General features: G+C 47.2%; 1 protein-coding gene across 1 annotated transcript in view; it reads right to left on the bottom strand.

Annotated features, from left to right (window-relative positions):
• Positions 1 to 2,152: 2,152 nt before the first annotated feature.
• LOC105235287 (uncharacterized protein KIAA1671-like) overlaps positions 2,153 to 21,207 on the bottom strand; it is a 24,526-nt gene continuing 5,471 nt past the window's right edge. The window contains 3 exon segments of the mRNA XM_034638002.1: positions 2,153 to 3,452; positions 15,384 to 17,334; positions 17,378 to 18,275. Of these exon segments, the coding sequence (XP_034493893.1) occupies positions 15,611 to 17,334; positions 17,378 to 18,275 (2,622 nt within the window). The 3' untranslated portion in view covers positions 2,153 to 3,452; positions 15,384 to 15,610.

The raw sequence follows: 21,207 nt of genomic DNA, 5'->3' as shown, positions 1-21,207 counted from the left end.
AAAAAACACCCCGAAAACCTTGCCATTTGCAACGACCTGGATGGAACTAGAGGGTATTATGCTAAGTGAAATAAGTCAATCAGAGAAAGACAATTATCATATCATCTCGCTGATATGTGGAATTTAAGAAACAAAACAGAGGCTCATAGGGGAAGAGAGAAAAAAAATAAAACAAGATGAAACCAGAGAGGTAGATGAATCATAGGAAACAAACTGGGGGTTGCTGGAGGGGAGGGGTGGAGGGATAGGGTGATTGGGTGATGGGCATTAAGGAGGGCACGTGATGTAATGAGCATTTGGTGTTATCTAAGACCGATGAATCACAGGCCTGTACCTCTGAAACCAATAATACATGACATGTTAATTTATTGAATTTAAATTTAAAAATGTAAAAAAGAAAGAAAGAAAGAAAATGAGTGGAGCCTGTAAGGGTAAAGACATAAGAGACTGCACGTGAGCTCTGTACCCTAGCAGATAAGCTTGTGTCCCGTGGGGAACAGGTGGGTTTATTTTGATGGGTCTGCACGGTGCACCTGGAACTGCGCCGCTAAGTAAATGGACCGGCGGTGGTGGAGCCAGATTTCTCACTTCGGAAATGGACATTCACAGACATAACCAAGGGAGGAGACTTGAGCCAAGTGTCTGGTCACGGATTAGAGCCGGAGATGGCAGTTTGGAATTATGTGCAGCTTGATGAAGACAGACAATTGCATGTGGAAACAGTCGCCACCATGGCCATATTCCCAGGGTAGTTTACTCCTATGTATGTCCTTTGTCAGCTGAACAGAAGTGGAAGTAATGATGCCTAAGAGACATGAGATGCATTGCCCCAGGAGTTTCTTTCTAATACCATTTTCCTGGGAAATGATTCAGTATTCTCTGGAGAAATGTTTAATCCCCAGATCAGAAATTAGGCAGGATGAGAATGGAAGACCTTGTAGTGTCAGAAAGTAAATAATCTGTCAAAACAAACACAAGCCCATCAGTGCACACCAGCACACACAGGAATGTGTGCACATGCGTGTGCACACACACACACAATGACAGGGGGTGTCAGGGAGCTCATGAGCCAATGTAAAATGCTCCCATTGGGTAAACCTGGACACACTTGAGGACCAAATAAATGTAATATATGGGTTACAACTCAGCGTCTAAATGGCTGTCCATGATCCATATTGTTAACTGGCTGAGCAAAGAAGTAAGTGGAGAAAGAAGAGACGCATTCCCACGCAGAATACTTCCAGGAATACACGTAAATACTTGACCCTGAAGGATTCCAGGCATCATCCCCACTCAGTAAGTGCAGACAAAGTCACCAGAAACAAGGAGAGTCTCAGAAAATGTCAGAGTAAGAGAAGCTTGTGGAGACATTAGGACTAAATGTAACAAAGAACCCCAAATGGATCTCAGAACAGAAAAATAACACTAGTTTATTATTTTCTATTTTTATTTTCCTTTTTTTCTTGATAAGAGATCCACTTTATGGGGCGCCTGGGTGGCGCAGTCATTAAGCGTCTGCCTTCGGCTCAGGGCGTGATCCCAGCGTTCTGGGATCGAGGCCCACATCAGGCTTCTCCACTAGGAGCCTGCTTCTTCCTCTCCCACTCCCCCTGCTTGTGTTCCCTCTCTAGCTGGCTGCCTCTCTTTCTGTCAAATAAACAAATAAATAAATCTAAAAAAAAAAAAGAGAGATCCACTTTATTTAATTATGTGCAGTTAGCCAGCATATAGCACATCATAAGCTTTTGAAAATAGCGCTAGTTTAAAACAGAAAACCTGCATTGAACTGGGGACGTTAATTGTTATGGGTTGAACTGTGTCTCTAGCCATTCATGTGATAGAGTTCCAGCACACCCCATGTTTCAGGATGTGGCATTATTTGGAAATGGGGCTCCTGCAGAAGTAATCAGCTTAGGTGAGGCCAATAAGGCTTAATCACATGTATCGCATTCCCTTCCTCCTTTGGTTTTCCTCTATTCGCTTGGAATGCTGCTGAGATGCACCTGAATATTGTAGAGAAAGAGCCTTGGAATCAAGCATTTATTTTCATAGAGAATCCAGATATTCCATGAAAAAATATTCTAGAAAGTTCTGTTGTCTTTTTATTGACAATCCATAGGGAACTTACCAAATAAACATGATAGGCCTGAATATGGGTGAGATACAAGGTCCTCATGTCCCCTTGGTTTAGGGGCAGAGAAATTGAGAAGACGGAGGTTCCTTGTACACTATGATGCTTTACATGAATTCTTGTCCTGAGAACAATCATAAAACTGGACGAAGAAAAAAGACAATGAATCCCAGGTACATCAGAGAGTCGCAAGACATAATAAATCCCAGGACAACTATAAAGAGCAAAGCAAACCCAGATTCCAAAGTATGAACAGTGGGTACTTCTTGCTGAGAGCATTTCTTGTTGTGACAAATGCAGACCTCAAAGGCCAGGGCCCGCGCACCGGGGGTTCTGGGATTGACAGCAGACTCTCGTAGCAGCAACAACAGCATTAGTTCCACTGTAAGAATGACCTGTGTAGATTTCCTATCGGCTATGAACAGTGAACCCTGGGGAACACTTGGCCTTGAACTTGGCTTAGATTGGAGACTGGCAGTGACACTCTCGTATCAGGTAACACTAATGTATCCAGGAGCATAAATACTGTAAAATAAACCCTGTGTTTGTCCACCTGGAAGTAACAGGTGACCTGGAGAAAATGAATGTCCTCATCCCCAACTCCAAGGACAGGACCTACTCTTCTCCTTCCCTGGCCACTGAAGTCACAAAGATCTGTCTGCGAAACTCGTGCTGTCTTCCAGGAGTGCTGTGTGGTGTGATGGCAGCAGGGTGACCAGGGCTGAGGTCAGAGGTGGTCTGTTTGGACCAGGCCTGAGAGGGCAGGCGTCTGTTCTAGGACCCCCCCAGAGCATGCTCAACTGGCTCGCATATACTAAGACAAACAGGGTCCTCACTGAGGTGTGACTGGCCCATAGCTGCACCCCAGGAGCCACAGGAGCCCTCGAATTGACTCACTCCCTCACATCACGTTTCTCCCTCCACTCCCATGGTGTCCTTCCTGAGGCCAGACACAGACAGATGGACCATCCCACAGAATTAGCCAGTTTGCATGAAGGACCTTGAGCAGGAACACCTTCAGGGAAGAGAACTGTAGAAATCCGGGGAAGTGGGGTCTCAAGGCTAAAAGTGAGGTTCAGCAGCTGATTTCTTGAGGCATCCCCCCACGGCCTGGATTCTTTGCCCTTTCACTCTTTTCAGTCACGGGTCACTGAAGTCCTTCCAGCAAATGAAAGGATGTGAGGGACACATACTTAGAGCTTTCCTCCTGGTGGAGGACCCAGCACAATGGTCAGTCATCCTGTTCTTTCTACCACCTTCTCTCCCTACTTCCGGGTCTGAGGTCAGACAGTGGCTGCATCGTCATTTACAGTTTGGGTGTCTGTGTGCAAAAATAAAAATAAATATAAATATAACTGTGTATGTATATATATATGCATTGTGTATATAGTATTTAGAATATTATATGTTTATATATGTATCGGTATATATATATGCAAATACTACATATTGTATGGTATAGAATTAGTAATAAACATTGTTACCCAAACAGAGAGCAAGGTAGAAAGTATCATGAGAGAGATGGTAACGTGCAAGGGAATTTTGAAATACTTTAAAATATAAGGAGAGTGTGGCCCAAACTGATTTCTAATCCTAAAAAATGGGCAGAAGATATGAACAGACACTTTTCCAATGAAGACATACAAATGGCTAACAGACACATGAAAAAATGTTCAAGATCATTAGCCATCAGGGAAATTCAAATCAAAACCACACTGAGATACCACCTTACGCTAGTTAGAACGCCAAAAATAGACAAGGCAAGAAACAACAATTGTTGGAGAGGAGGAGAAAGGGGATCCCTCCTACATTGTTGGTGGGAATGCAACTTGGTACAGCCACTCTGGAAAACAGTGTGGAGGTCCCTTAAAAAGTTAAAAAGAACTACCCTATGACCCAGCCATTGCACTACTGGGTGTTTACCCCAAAGATACAGACGTAGTAAAGAGAAGGGCCATATGCACCCCAATGTTCATAGCTGCATTGTCCACAATAGCCAAATCATGGAAGGAGCCGAGATGCCCTTCAACAGATGACTGGATTAAGAAGCTGTGGTCCATATATACAATGGAATATTACTCAGCTATCAGAAAGAACGAATTCTCAACATTTGCTGCAACATGGACGGCACTGGAGGAGATAATGCTAAGTGAAATAAGTCAAGCAGAGAAAGACAATTATCATATGATTTCTCTCATCTATGGAACATAAGAACTAGGAGGATCGGTAGGGGAAGAAAGGGATAAAGAAAAGGGGGGTAATCAGAAGGGGGAATGAAACATGAGAGACTATGGACTATGAGAAACAAACTGAGGACTTCAGAGGGGAGGGGGGTGGGGGAATGGGATAGACTGGTGATGGGTAGTAAGGAGGGCACGTATTGCATGGTGCACTGGGTGTTATACACAACTAATGAATCATCGAACTTTACATCAGAAACCAGGGATGTACTGTATGGTGACTAACATAATATAATAAAAAATCATTTAAAAAAAAAAAAAAAGACACCACAAGGAAAGAGAACTACAGGCCAATATCTCTGATGGACGTAAATGCAAAAATCCTCGACGAAATACCACAAACCGCATCCAACAATACATTATAAATATCATTCAACGTGATCGAACGGGATTTATTCCTGGGATGCAGGGGTGGTTCAATATTAGCAAATTAATCAACATGATACATCACATTAATAAGAGAAAGGAATAAAAAATAAGGGAAAGGATAAAAACCATGTGATTATTTCGATAGACACAGAATAAAGCATTTGATGAAATCCAACATCCATTCATGAGAAAGACCCTCAACAAAGTAGGGATAGAGGGAACATACCTCAACATAATAAAAGCCTTATCTGAAAAACCCACAACAATCATACTTACTGGAGAAAAATCCAGAGCTTTTCCCCTAAGGTCAGGAAGAAGACAAGAATGTCTAATCTCACTACCGTTATTCAACATAGTACTGGAAGTCTTAGCCACAGAGATCAGACAACCTAAAGAAATAAAAGGCACCTAAATTGGTAAGGAAGAAATCACTATCGCTATTTGCCGATGACATAGTATTATACATAGAAACCCTTAAAACTCCACCAAAAAAATATTAGACTGATAAATGAATGCAGGAACGTCACAGGACACAAGATCAATATACAGAAATCTGTTGCATTGCCATACACTAATAATAAAACAGCAGCAAGAGAAATTGAGAATCCAATCCCACTTACAACTGCACCAAAACCAGTAAGAAGATACCTAGGAATAAATGTGACCAAAGAGGTGAAAGATCTGTACTCGGAAAACTATAAAATAGCAATGAAAGAGATCGAAGACGACACAAAGAAAAGGAAAGACATTCCCTGCTCATGGATTGGAAGAACAAATATTGCTAAAATGTCAATATTACCCAAAGCAATCTACAGATTTAATGCAATCTGTATCAAAATACCACCAGTATTTTTGGGGGAGCCTGGGTATCTCAGTAGGTTAAGCACCTGCTTTTGGCTCAGGTTATGATTCTCCAGGTCCTGGTATCGAGCCCCATGTTAGGCTCCCTGTTCAGCCAGGAGTCTGCTTCTCCATCTCCCTCTCCCTGTGTTCTCTCTCTCTCTCTCTCAAATAAATAAAATCTTAAAAAAAAAAAACCACACACCACCAGCACTTTTCAAAGAACTAAAACAAACAATACTAAAATTTGTATCTTTCCACAAAAGTCCCCATATACGCAAGCGATTTTAAAAAGAGAAAAATAAAACTGGAAGGATCATAATTCCAGACTTCCAGTCATATTAGAAAACTAGTAATCACAACCATATGGTCCCAGCACCAAAAACAGACACATAAATTGATGGAACAGAATAGAAAACCCAGAAATAAACTCACAATTATCTGGTCAATTAATCTTCACCAAAAGTGTGACGAATATAACATCAGAAAACGATAGCCTCTTCAAAAATGGTGTTTGGAAAACTAGACGGGTACAAGCAAAAGAATGAAACTGGACCCCATTCTTCCACCTTCCACAAAAATAAACTCAAAATGGATTACAGACCTAAATGTGAGACCGGAAACCATAAAAATTCTAGGAGAGAGCACAGGCAGTAATCTCTCTGATTATTGGTCATAGCAACATTATTCTTGAGATGTCTCCTGAAGTAAGGGAAATAAAAGCAAAGATAAACTATTGGGACTACATCAAAATAAAAAGCTTCTGCACAGTGAAGGAAACCATCAGCAGAACTAAAAGACAACCTACTGAATATGAGAAGATATTTGCAAAGGGCGTATTTGTTAAAGGGTTAGTATCCAAAATATTTATAAAGAACTTACGCAACCCAACACCAGACTCAAGTAATCCAATTAATAAATGGGCAGAAGACACGAAGAGACTTTTCTCCACAGAAGACAACAGGTGCTCAACATCACTCATCAGCAGGGAAATGCAAATCAAAACTACATTGAGATGTCACCTCACACCTATCAGAATCGCTAAAATGAAAAACACAAGAAACAGCAAGTGTTGGTGAGGATGTGGAGAAAAAGGAACGCTCATGCACTGTTGATGGGAATGCCAACTGGTGCAGACCCTGTGGAAAATAGCATGGACATGCCTCCAAAAGCTAAAAACAGAACTACCCATCCTACAGCTGAGACCTGTAGTACACTATACGTTAACTAACTAGCAATTAAATAAATCTTAAAAAAAATAAAATCTCTGGGGAAAAAACAGTACTGCTCTATGATCCGGTAAGCACACTACTGGATACTTACCTCAAAAATATAAAAACAGTAATTCAAAAGGACACATGCACCCCTGTTTATTACAGCATTGTTTACCATAGCCAAATTACGGAAGCGGCCCGAGGGTCCAGGGATAGATGAATGAATAAAGAAGATATATATACATATGTCACCCCCTCCCAGGATATATGATAAGATATATGTAAGTTTCCTGCAATGAAGTTGGTCAAAGACCATCCAGGAAGAGCTGTTCTCAGGACTCTGTGAAGCTAGGGCATCTGAGCAGTGCAAAGGGTGCAAGGGTCAACATATAGTGGTGGCCTTGCAGTGGCTGTGACATTCACAAGTATGTCTCAACGGAGCCCCTTTATGGGTCTTGTCCTTGGGTAAGGGATCACTCAAGGTCACTAACTCTCCCAAAGGCAGCCTGTGTGCAATGACTGACTGCTGCCTGCTTCCATGGCTTAGTCCTCGGATTTCTCCCCTCAGGACTCAAAAAGGCCATCCCAGCTCCAGACTCACTACAGAAGGGGCTGAGCTTGTGGCAACCGTATCACAGCGCAAGTCCTTCCTCTGCCCCATTCTGTGTCCTTCACTCCTGACCAGCTGGTGACTGGGAGAGCTCTCCCCATCATATCTGTGAACAACATCTCCATTTCAGACACTGCTGTTGGGGAAATAATGGGGACAAGGAAGGTCTGACACTTACAGGAACGTAGGCTGGAGATGGCTCCTCCGTGAACCATGCTCTGGTTAAGCTGTTACAAGAGTCCTTAGGGGCAGGGAGAGGGATGTTCACCAGCCCTGTAGCTGTGGGGAGTAAACACTCAGTTTGGATACGTCTCTCCTTATTTCAGGGACATCCCAACATACCTGTGACACATATCAGCATGTAAGAAAGGACTGCAATAATGAGGAAACGTGCGACAAAGGCTGCGTATTTGTTTCTACTGAAAATTGACAGTGATTTAAGGAAATACCTATTTTTTAATTAAAAAATAAGTCTCAAAAATAAAGAAAAATCTAATTAAAAATGCAAATGATCTGAACAGTCAAAGGTGATATACAGATGGCAAACACGCCTGAGAAAAGATGTTCGACGTCATATGTCAGTAGAGAACAATAAAATAACACAGTAACGAGATAGTTCTCCATACCCATGAGAACGGCCAACATCCACAACACAGATGACAGCAAAGGCTGGCCAGGATGTGGAAAAACAGGAACTCTCTTTCATGGCTCATCTCCCCCATGCCTGGTACCTGGGGAGCCCTCCATAAATGCTTGCCGGCCTCATTACTGTCCCTGGTAACCTTCGGTGACCTCATGTCAGACATCTCTCCATGCCTCCAAACACACATGCAGAGAAGCACAGACAGAGAGAGAAATGATACAGGAACAGGGTAATACTAGATACCCCAGTCTGAACCCTGCGGTTTTGTCCCAGCCAGTCATATATAGGGGATACATGCCCAGGCCAGCAATGGGACTCCAGAATTTGTAGGTCACATGTCTCACACTCTCCCTGCACAGATAAGGGAAGGAAGGCCCAGAGAGGGAAGGCATCTGCTTAAGAACACACAGCACGAGTAAAGAGCAAGGGGATTCTGGATCCCTTGCCTCACAGACTCTTTTTCTGATGCCTTATGAGACCCTGTGTGTGTCCTCCCACCTCCCTGGCTGTTCCTTCTCAGCCTCCCCGCATTTCAGAGGGATGTCTACTCATCCAGGGCCAGCCCTAGAGCCTTCTCTTTTCCTGCTCTGTTACTCCCTGGGGATCTCTAATAACACCCCCTGGCTTTAAAGAAACCCCATCCGTGCACAGACAACTCCCGATTTTGTCCGTGTTGGGACCCCTGACTTGCAGATCCCACCCCACTCCACTTCTCCCCACGCTGTGCACGCTCATGTCAGCCTTCATGGGCCCCAAACAGGCCTCTCCATTCCTTCCCCTCCAAAGCTGCCCCTCTCTGGCCTGCCCCTCACCCAGCCGTGCCAGCCAAGGCCCTTGGGTCGCTCTCTGTTCTTTGGCTTCTCTCCACTTCATCAACGNCAACAAAGCTGAGATTCTGCCTTCAAACATGCTGCAAACCTCACACCACAAACCAAAATCAACTCAAAATAGACCAAAGCCCTCAATGCCAGAGCGAAAGCTAGAAAACTCTCAGAAGAAAATATAGGTGTAAACGTTCATGACCTCGGATCAGGCAGTGGTTTCTCAGATACGGCATCAAAAGCACAAGTGGCCAAAGAAAAATAAATTGGAGTTCATCAAAATGAAAAACTTTTGTGCTTCAAAGGGCATCATGGAGAAAGTGAAAAATACAACCCACCGAGTGGGAGAAAATTTCTGCAAATCCTATGTCTGTGAAGGCACTTGTGTCCAGAATATATAAAGAGTAATTACAACTCAATAATAAAAAGAACAATAACCTAATTAGGAATGGACAAAGGATCTGAACAGATGAAGAAGGGATACAATGGTCAAACAGGCACATGGAAAGATGGGCCATGGAAAATGCAAGTCAAAACCACAATGAGATACCTTCATACCCAGGGGGATGGCTAGAATCAAAAAGACAGGTAAGTGTTGGCAAAGGATGCAGACACATCGGCCCTCACGCACTGCTGGTGGAACGTATAATGGTGCAATTGCCTTGGAAATCGGTGGCTCCCTTATGCTCCGGCCCCTGCCCCCTGTGCCCACTGGTGCCCTTCCAGCATCCACGGGACCGCTCAGCCCCATGACGGCCATCACTCAGGTGGCACCTCTTGGGTCCCCTCCCCAGGGCATCTTCCCCTGACCACCCTCTTAGAGTGGGTGACCACCTCCCCATCGCCTCTTCTGCCATCTCCCCACACTTCCTACTCTCACTCACTCGGGGTCTGTTTGCCCCCTGGACCGGAGCCATCCACTGGAACATTCTGTGGTTACGGAGATTTCTCTATCTGGGCTGTACAATACACTTGCCACGAGCCACCACCCGTGGCTTTCGAGCACTTGAATGTGGCTAGTGGGACCGGGCAATTGAATTTTTAATCTTATTTAACTTTAATTTACATTTAAAGAGCCACACGTGACGGGTAACTGCCTTATTGCACCCCAGGGCCTGATACAGTGGGCTGGTCCCTCCCAGCAGCCCCGGTGCCCAGAACAGGGCCTGGCAAAGGGTTAGCCCATTTATTTATTTATTTATTTATTTATTTATTTTTAAAGATTTTATTTATTTATTTGAGAGAGAGAGTACAAGCGGGGGGCGGGGTGGGGAGCAGCACAGGGAGAGGGAGAAGCAGGCTCCTTGCTGAGCTGGGAGCCTGATGTGGGGCTCAATCCCAGGACCCTGGGGTCATGACCCGAGCCAAAGGCAGATGCTTAACAAACTGAGCCACCCAGGCGCCCCCAGCCCATTTATTAAATGCAGTAAATGAGCAGAGGTCTGGAGGGGCTTCCCTCTGATTCCTTCAAACCTCCTTCACTTCAGGCCTTGGGCCAGAGAGGGGCTCGACTACACGATAAATCTGCTTCACAATGAATCTCCTATAAGCCATGAAGCAGGCGGGATTCACATTCCACAGACGAAGACATTCAGGCTCAGAGAGGTCTGGCAAGATGCCCAGAGTCACACAGCTAGTAAGTCACAAAACTAGGGCGCGATCCCACTTCTGCCCGATAGGCAGTCCAGGGCTGTTTCCAGAGAGAAATCAAATCATAAAAGTACAAGTGGTTCACCTTCCTAATAAAGAACGCCAACAACTCAGGAGAAAAGGACCAAGGACCGGGTTCCAAAAGAACAGCGAGCGGAAGGAACATAAGCAAGAGGAAAAACAGCCTCACGCAGGTGACAAGAGGAGGGGTGCGATCAGGGGCATGACATCCCCAAGTCTGGTAACGCACCGGGCTGCTCAGGTGGAGGGGAAATGGGGCCCTGTCCTTGCAGGTGAGGACGTGACCAGGTACAGCCCCCGCTGCAGGGCACTCCGGCAGGATCCTGCAAAATTGCAACCGCACTCCCCCTAGACACTCGCCGTCCTAAGCCCAGGGCAAACCTGCGCACGCGCAAAATGACCGCTGAACGGGGTTGGTAATTAGCCAAAGACCAGGAACATCACCCATCTCTACCACACAGCAATCAAAAAGAATGAGGACGCGCTGTGGGCTGAATCCAAAAGCTCTCAAAGACACATATGTGGGTGTGAGCCAAGGTGGCTCAGTCGGTGAAGAGTCTGCCTTCAGCTCAGGTCATGATCCCAGGGATGGGATCGAGTCCTGCATCGGGCTCCATGCTCAGCCGTAAGCCTGCTTCTCCCTCTCCCTCTGCCACTCCCCCTGCTTGTGTTCTCTCGCTCTCTCAAATAAATAAAATCTTAAAAAAAAAAAGAAAGAAAGAAAAGAATTTGTGTTCATGTTTGCTTGTATTTTCAGAAAAGAAACTCTATATGAATTTGGACCCGAAGAGAAGGTAAGTGATGGGAGGAATGCTAAGGATGGGCGAGAGAGGGACAAAGGGGTGATAACTCCATGCCTTTAAGTATTTTTGGAGCCTCTTAGAAATGTTCTCTTTTAAAATTGAAATAAATCAGTTAATTAAATAGAATACTGCAATCGGGCCTGCGATGAAGTTTTGATACATGTTTCTTAAGTGAAAAAGAAAAAGAGAGAAAGAGGAGAAGGGGGGGGGCACTTGAAGTCCAATCACACCCTACTCGGGGTACCTGGGCAGCACTGGCTGTGAATCAAGCAGGCCTCAGCCAGGGAAGCAAACGCTTGCACCAACATGCTCCCCGAAGCCCCGTTTGTGACACAAAACCTCCAACCAACCCACACGCCCATCAACAAGTGTCCGGATAAAAAAAGTCTGGGCTCAGTCACTTAATAAAATACTTTGCAGCCACTGAAAATAATGAGGTGATTATCTACACACCGTTTTTTGGGTTTTTTTTACTGTTAAGTTGAAAAAAAAAAAGCAAGGCGTACGATTTTTCTGTAGAATGTTGCCATGTTTCCGTAAGACAGCACGCGATTTACCTGTATCTTTACCTGACTGGGCTCCCTCNGTTTTTTTTACTGTTAAGTTGAAAAAAAAAAAAAAAGCAAGGTGTAAGATTTTTCTGTAGAATGTTGCCATGTTTCCGTAAGACAGCACGTGATTTACCCGTACCTCTACCTGACTGGGCTCCCTCACCTGTGGACCTATGCACACTAGGGGCGGGACGATTCTCAGGGACTGGGGCTGGGGGAGCCGATCCACGCACTGGGGGGTGCTAGGCAGCATCCCCGCCCCCACCCACTAGACGCTGGGAGAAAACTCTTGGGGGGGGGAGAGGGGGTGGACAACTGAAAATGTCCCACACATCACCAAATGTGCCCTAGGGGCAAAACTGCCCAGGGTTGAGAACCACTGATGGGCCTGGAAGGCTGTACCCCAGACTCACCACTTNTAAGACAGCACGTGATTTACCCATACCTCTACCTGACTGGGCTCCCTCACCTGTGGACCTATGCACATTAGGGGCGGGATGATTCTCAGGGACTGGGGCTGGGGGAGCCGATCCACGCACTGGGGGGTACTAGGCAGCATCCCCGCCCCCACCCACTAGACGCTGGGAGAAAACTCTTGGGGGGGAGAGGGGGTGGACAACTGAAAATGTCCCACACGTCACCAAATGTGCCTAGGGGCAAAACTGCCCAGGGTTGAGAACCACTGATGGGCCTGGAAGGCTGTACCCCAGACTCACCATTTAGGGGAGCTTCTCATTCTAAACTGTATGCTTACCGTAACAGGTCCATTGAACGCATGGATTACTACATTTAATACACGGGCTAGTGAACACGCGTTCACTGCTTTTGCGGTAAGGAAAATACAACTACAGGTAAAGATGTCTGTGATGGACCAGCAATGGTGTGGGGTGAGAAAGCCCCAGAGATATCAAAAGTGAACAGTGGCCGCATCTGGGGGTGGGGGCTGGGGAAGGGAAAGGGGTTCACGGTACACTTTTTTATACACTCTCGTAAGGTCTGAATTTTTAACCACCAACATTTTGTACTTCTGTGTGCCTTNGGGGGAGCTTCTCATTCTAAACCGTATGCTTACCATAACAGGTCCATTGAACACGTGGATTACTACATTTAATACACGGGCTAGTGAACACGCGTTCACTGCTTTTGCAGTAAGGAAAATACAACTACAGGTAAAGATGTCTGTGATGGACCAGCAATGGTGTGGGGTGAGAAAGCCCCAGAGATATCAAAAGTGAACAGTGGCCGCATCTGGGGGTGGGGGCTGGGGAAGGGAAAGGCGTTCAGGGTACACTTTTTTTATACACTCTCGTAAGGTCTGAGTTTTTAACCACCAACATTTTGTACTTCTGTGTGCCTTTTATTCATTTTTTTCAAGATCAGGAACCAAAGCTGGTTGGGCAGGAGAGAAGGGAAACAGGGAGCTGGTCCAAGCTTTCCAATCCCTCAGTGAGAAAACAGATCCTCTGACAACGAGCACTCCTGGGGCCTGCGCACCCCGGGCCGGCATCCAAGGACTGGCTGGGGCCCCCTCCACACTGCCCTGACTCTCCCGCTGCCAGGAGGCCCCTGAGCAAGGCGCTGGCAAATGGATTAAGTGTCACATTTCCTGGTCCTCCCCCGTCTCCTGCTGTGCCCACAGTAACAGCCTCATGGAACCCCTCCTCTGGCAGCGCCTCAGCTGAACCACGGGCCGGACGCTCGCACCCACTGGGTGCCCAGGCCACGCTGAATCTCCATTCAGCCTGCCAACAGAGCTGCCGGGCAGAAACTTCTGTCAGCTCTGGTGAGGGACCTGAGGCCCAGGAAGGCAAAGTCACTGCCCCACACACGGCTGGTGAGAGGCAGAGTGGGGTCTGAACGCAGTAGCTGGCAAGCCTTAGGTGACCCTTTGTGTCATGATCTGTACTGGCATGACCCCACTGTTTCCTTTTTACCACGTCCCTGTCCAGGCTGGACCCTCTACTTTCTTTTTACAGATGAGGAAACTGAGGCTCAGGCCCTCGGGGAAAGGGTCTGCCCTGCATCACTCAGCCTAAGAAGCCGACGTGGCTTACATCCATATGCAACCAAAGTTTCAACCCCCTGGAGAGAATGCTCTCTTTGATGGAAAAGAGAGGCAAAAATAAGAATTTGTGTTCGTACTAGCTTGTATGTTCAGAAAGAAACTCTATGTGAATTTGGACCAGAAAAGAAGCTAAGTGGTCACGGGATGGGAGGAATGCTAAGGATGGGCGAGAGGGGGACAAGGGGATTGATACTCAGATTTCTAGGAGCCTACTTGAAAGCTTGGGTATCAAGCCAGACCTGGGTTCAAACCCTAGGTTGCCATTTCATGCTGTGTGACCCGAGACAAGTTACTTAACTTCTCTGAGCCTGGGTTTTTTGTATCTGTACAAGATGATCACATGTGCAGCTGACATTGTGGGTGCCATGCCCAACACTCAAATACATGCCAATGGCCATGGTGTCCTGCTGCGGGAGGAGTTTTCTCTCCGCCATTGAGCGTGGCACCACCCAGGATGAGAAGTTTGGATGTTGATAGCCCCAGAAATAGCCTCAGACGAGGGCAAAGGGAACTGGAAAATAAATACTCCAGGTTCCTTGCCCCTCGGACAGGACAAGTCAGGGGTGATCTATGCCACTTCCCAGAGGTCTCCAGCAAGAATGAGCCTCAGAGGCCCACAGGGGCACCTTTATCACCAGCCTTCCCCTCCCCCGCCTCACTTCTCCACTGGGGATCCCTGCCGGGGATTGCCTGCTGAAATAACGACGTGCAGGGCACCTGGGTGTCTCAGTCGGTTAATCGGTCCAACTCTTGATTTTAGCTCAGGTCATGATCACAGGGTTGTGAGACTGAGCCCCGCATTGGGCTCTGTGCTCAGCGAGGAGTCTGTATGTCCCTCTCCCTCTGCTCCTCCCCCAGCTCATGCTCTCTCTGGAGCTCTGTGTCTCTCTCTCAAATAAATAAATAAAATATTAAAAAATAAAAACAAAACAACTGGTTGCAAGGGTCTGCTTCTATAGAAATTCAAACTACCACAATCCGACAAGAGAGGCATTGCCATGAGACTCACACAAGATTGCTCATTCATCCATTCAACAAGTACGCCTTGCACGTTTGCAAAATGTCATGCACGATGCTGAATACTACGGGCAGGATAACGAACTCAATACAACATACAGGAAACGGCAGCAGGTGCTCAATAAATGATTATCATCATTCTGGGCCAGAGGTTTCAAACTGGTGGCCCACGGACTGAATGGAGCCAGCACGTGTCAAGAACCCGCCAGACCTGAGCAGCAGCTGCCCCGTCCCCCTAAGGACTGAGCTCTCTATTTGCCACAATCCCCACCACTCCCTGGAGTTACACACTCAGCCTGACTCCATTCATTTACATGCCCACCAGGCCCACATGGGATGGGAGTTTGAGACCCCTGGCCTAGGTGTTTAACCAACGTTTTACAAAACCGAAACAGCCTTCCTGCTCACCTTTTGACTGTCTTGAGTCCCCGACTCTCGCCGGCAGGGCCCCATTTTGGTCTCCTTGGCTTCAGAACTGTCTCTGGGGAGGCTGGACCTCCCTTTGCGTTGCTCTTGCCTCCTCTCTCTGGCTTCCTACATGACAGACAGACCTTCTTGGATTTTGGCAGGGGGGCCCTTCTCCGAATAGGCCCTCTTTTTTCTTTCTTTTTTTTTAATAATATTTTTTTATTATGTTAGTCACCATACAGTACATCCTTAGTTTTTGAATAGGCCCTCTTGACATTCAGCAGTGACCTACCACAGTCGTATGGGTGATCACCCCACTGGGCCACATTGCCCTCCTCTCCCCTCCCAGTGGATTTCCTTGGGGTCCCTTTCTACTGGTCAGTAGGAGAAGATCTGGACAACACACAGGCCCCACTGCCCAGATCCTCCCAGGGAGTGGGCTTTCGACTGGGCTGCGGAATTCTGGTACTTTGGACTCGGATGTTAATAACCAAGTCCTTTCTGTCATCTTCAGGGATTCCCAAAACTTTTCTTCTGGAACCCGCGGGGACAAAAGAGGCCCCTGGATATTTCTCATTAGGAGCCGAGGGTGGCAGAGCCCACAGAGGAGGGCTGAATTTGGTGTTCGCAGCTGCCCCTGGGGCCTCTGCCGGCTGCTTGCTGGAGCTGGGAGTGGAACTGTGGTTTGCTTCGGCAGAACCAGCTTGTTTCTGGGGACCCTCAGCTTCAGACCTCTCCTTCTAGCTCCTCCTTCTTGGTTCCATGCTGCCTTGCTGGCCTGGCCTCTCCTGAGTCGAGCTGCTGGGTGCCGCGGGCGTACCCTCCACCAGCTCCTGACCCTCCTGCTTCTTGTACTCCGCCATCAGGGTGTCAATGTCAAGAACGCTGGACCTGTAGCCATCTCTGGTCTTCCCTGGGACCCTTGCACTGACCACCTCAGGGTCCCTTCTGATGAGGAGATCACTGGCTTCCGGGTGGCTTTTGGAGGCATTGCAGGGGGATGTCCTGTTCCCACCATCCTTCCAATTGTTCTGAAAACCGGCGCCATCTTCTGGGCCCTGATGGACCCATAAAGCATCAGCATCCATGATTCTTTCACTAGAAGGCTCCAGAATCCTGTCTCCAAGAGGTGATGGGTGGTCCGTTGGCTTCGGAGGTTTTGAGCAGCTGATGTTGTGGCGTTCTTTGCCCTCAGCCCAGCTGTTACTGCCCTTGGCCTCCAGTGGCTCTTCATGGTTAAGAGAAACCAAGGTGGATGTTAGACGATGAGGAGAAGGAGGCAGGACTGTTTTTCTAGAATGTTCCGTCAAGTTTTCAGGCCCTGACTTACCAATGCTCTTTGCTTTTAGAGTATCAGGAATCTGATAGGTCACTGCAAAAAATGTCACCCTGGGTTCCCAAGAGGACCCCTGCTTCACCGCTGGCCGAGTCAGGTCCTGGGAAGCACCTGGGCTCACCTCCTGGGTCTCCAACCAGTGGTGGAATAGCTCAGGTTTTTTTAAGGCACTGGTGGTGGGGCTCCAATGGTCTGTTCCTCTCTGCTCCACCTTCCAGTTGTTTTCTGGGGCCAGGAAGCTGAATTCGTCAAACTTCACGTCATGGAGCAACGTCCACCGTGGCCACCTCTCAATCCTCTGGTCTGTGGGACCCGCCTTCTGCATCTTGACCTCGGGCTCTGGCAACTGGGCCGGCCGTGGCTCACCCTCACCAGCAGCCACAGCGAGGGGCCCCCTCTGCACGAGTACTTCTGGATGCGGCCGTGCCCAGAAGCCGGACGGCTCATCCTTACCCCTGGGAGGAAGGTCCAGGGGGAATCCCCAGGGGGGACCCTTTTTCCCCACTGAGCTGCAGATTCCTGACTTGTTCCTGGCCCCATCAGGCCCCTCGTGCGGGGCCTCCCGGATGGCAGCCTGGATGGCCCTCCCAGAGCTGGCTTCGGGGGCCGCAGGGCCTGGCTGAGCGCTCGCTGTTGACCTCGGGGCTCCGTTCTGAGCCTTTCTCTTCATTGGCCACCACGGTGGCTTTATGCCAGTTCACGGTCACCCATGTCCATCTGGGTGACAGGCAATTGCCCCCAAACGTATCCTTTGGCTCTCGGAAGTCAGGCTTTGGCCCATGCGTCCCTCGAGCTTCTGGACTTTGGACAGACCCCGCCTGACTTTCCAGCCTGCACTCCAGGTCAGCAGGGGTGACCTCGTGGGACTGCTGCCTCCCCTTCGGTGAGAGGCGAGACCTGCCGCTTCGCAAGCTCATGGCTTTTTCCTCTGACGCTGTGGAGATGGCCTCACTGTGCACACGCCCGCCCACTGTGTGCACAATGTCATACTTGGGCTCAACCCCCTGGGATGGGGGAGGATTTTCAGAGCGTTGGAGGAAGGGGTTTTTATTGAGTTTTTCATCCAAAGGCTGTTCTTCTGGGAGGGGCACGTGATACTGTTTGGGTTCACCATTCGAAAGGGCGGTCCGTCCCCATCTCTCTGTATGGGGATTTTCAACCCATCTGGAGTTCTGTTTCGTGACGTTTGTCTTTTCCAGCAGATCCTTCCCCAGCCAAGAGCTTCTCTCGTGCCTGGGTCCGATTTCTGGCACACGGGCATCGGCCACATCTCTGGGGGGCGTGGCCGAGGGACAGTGTCGGGACTGGTCAGCCACCGTGTGTCTCTCCACGTGATGCTCAAACAGTGTGGCCCACACGGTCTGGAAGCTTCCGTCGTCTTCTGGAGTGCTGTCAGAAGGGCTCCGAGCCCCCACTGAGCTTTCAACCCGGCAGTTGCCAGGGACTTGGTTAGAACTGTCTTTCCGCTCTGTCTGCCTAGATTTCTCCCGGAGCGAACCAGGCTTCCAGGGGCTTCTTGGGACGGATGCTCCATCCACACCATGCCCTTCCTTTTGCTGAAAAACAAAACAAAACAAAACAAACAAACAATAAAACAATCCAACTAAGTTAAAGGGACTTGAAAGAGAAAGGAAGTGGTGAGATGATCGAAACGGCTGCTTTTAAAATCACAGCCATGAGATACCATAACATTCCAAAGACTGAACACACCCAGTGTGGGTGAGGATGTGGGAACATGGACACTCTTGGACACTGTTGGCAAGGACATAAATGGGTACGACTTTTGGATGGTTTAGTATACATGTCATGATCTTAAAATACTCATTTCCTTTTAATCTGGCCAATTTCCTCCCAAGACTCTTTCTTGGCCCAGATGCCCAAGTCTGGGTCAACAAGGGTGCTCGGGGAGCACTGCAAAGAGGGGAAGCAAACGATACAGAAACAAACCTAAATGCCCACCTGCAGGGCACGGGCTAAATGAGTTCTCTGACATAATCCAGACAGCGGAATGCCACAGGGCGCCTGGATCCACAGAAGGGGGGTGGCTCCTAACGTCCCATCTGACAACACACAAAACACCGTGGAGTGGGCAGGGGAAAAGCAGACTGCCGAACAGTGTATTTACAAAACAATACCATTTCTAAACAACTGTGTGTGTACATGCACACACGTGTAGATACACAGCAGAGAAAAGACAGAAACCAAACCGTGAGTAAGGGAGCGCGGGGAGGAAGGAATGAGAAGGAGAACATCGTTTTGCCTCTTCTGCACTCAGTTCTGTTCGGTTTTTAAAACACGTGTATTCCTTAGTCATTTCTTTATCTAGAAGTCTACTGCAACAAGTTAAAGAATCAACCACCTACCCCACCAATGCTGGTCCTGGGGAGATACCCAAAAGAAGTGAAGACAGGGGTCCAAACAAATACTTGTACCCTATGTCTACTGAAGTACGATTCACAATCACCGACAGGTGGAAATCACCCAAACGTCCACCGCAAGAAGAACGGATACACGAACTGTGGTCTGTCCGTACAATGGGACTGTATTCAGCCACGAAAAGGAACGAAGTACTGATTCATGCTCCAACAGGGATGAACCTTCAAAGCATTATGCTAATTCAAGGAGCCAGACACAAAAGGATACATGTTCTGTGATTCCGTTTATATGGAATGTCCAGAATAGGAAAGTCTATAGGGATGGAAAGTAGATTCGTGGTTGCCAGAGGCCACAGGTGGGAGATCGGAAGTGAATGGCTGGCTAAGGGTTTCCATTGGGAGTGATTAAAAAACTCTGTGGGCGCCTGGCCCTCTCAGTCAGCAAAGTGCATGACACTTAATCTCCAGGTCCGGAGTTCGAGCCCCACGCTGGGTGCAGAGATTACTTAAACTGGAAAAAATAAAAATAAATAAATTCTGGAACTAGGTGGTGGTGCTGGTTGTACAACACTGAGAATACACTTGATGCCACTGAATTATTCACTTTAAAATGGTTAGGATGGGGGAGCCTGGGTGGCTCAGTCAGTTGAGTGTCCAACTCTTGATTTCAGTTCAGGTCATGATCTCAGGGTCCTGGGATCCAGCCCCACGAAGTGTTCTGTGCTCAGCCGGGGAGTCTGCTTGTCTCCCTTTCCCTCTGCCCCTTCCCTGCCTCAGGTTCTCTCTCTCAAATAAATAAATAAATCTTTAAAAAAATAAAAATAAAATGGTTAAGATACACACAGGGCCACAATTTGCTAATCTCTACCGCGGATGATAGAATGCCATTAAAGACTTTTAAAAATATTTTCATTTAAAGTTTTTGCTTACATTTTATTACATANATCTACCGCGGATGATAGAATGCCATTAAAGACTTTAAAAAATATTTTCATTTAAAGTTTTTGCTTACATTTTATTACATACAATTTGCATAAATAACATATGGATCTGTCCTCTCATAACAGTACAAGGCTCAAGTCCTTTCTGAGACTTCAGATATTCACATACCAGTGCCCTTTCGGGATAACAGCTGTTATCAATGGGGAGGAGTGTATCCTTGAAGAACGTTCCAGAACTTTCTCCTAGTATTGTGTGTATGTGTGTATTTTTACCTATGTGTGTGTATATATGTATATAGAAAGATTGTTTTTAAATTTAAAAATATATTTTTCTTAAAAAATTAAAATTGTACATTTTATGTTATGTGTTTTACTACAACAAAAACAATTACCAATAGGAAAATCTATTTACAGAGATCAAATCTCATTATATTATTTTTTTTATTTTCTTTTTTTTTTTTTAAAGATTTTATTTATTTATTTGACACAGAGAGAGAGAGAGCACAAGCAGAGGGAGCGGCAGACAGAAAGAGAAGCAGGCTCCCCGCTGAGCAGGGAGCCTGATGCAGGCTCGATCCTAGGACCCTAGGATCATGTCCTGAGCCGAAGGCAGACGGACACTTAACCAACTGAGCCACCCAGGTGCCCCAAATCTCATTATATTAAATAAAGCAAGGGTTCCTTTATTAACTGTCATTTCTTGGAAGTTTTCTCACACATACAAAATTACAGAGAAAATCATATATTCACCCCAACCCCTCCCCTAGATTCAATGACAACCAGAATTTTGTCCCACCTGCCTCACAGGGTCCTTTTTCCTTGTTGTTACCACTATACCATTTTAACGCAAATATAAGAGGCTTTACTTCAACCGGACCCTCTCTCAACCGTTTTTAAGGAAGTGAGTCAGAACACGCAAGGGTAAAAAGCAGGGCAAACCCCCGCCCCCAGGAGTGGTGGGCACTGCCCTTCAAATCCAGCTCCCGGGGCACAAACGCTCTTGCCACCAAGCTCTGGTGTTTAAAAGTCCACATAAGTGTTGTAAAAAGTGACACCGACATCTGCCATAGCACCCAGCCATTCCTAGGCATTTACCCAAGAGAAAAGAAAACAGATGTCCCTACAAAGCCTAGCCCACAGATGCTCAGAGCTCTTCTGCATGCAATGGCCCC

This window comes from Ailuropoda melanoleuca, chromosome 12 (assembly GCF_002007445.2).
Source record: "Ailuropoda melanoleuca isolate Jingjing chromosome 12, ASM200744v2, whole genome shotgun sequence".
Taxonomy (NCBI): Eukaryota; Metazoa; Chordata; class Mammalia; order Carnivora; family Ursidae; genus Ailuropoda; species Ailuropoda melanoleuca.
Note: the sequence above shows the minus strand (reverse complement) of the source record. Positions and strands in the feature narration are given on the sequence as shown.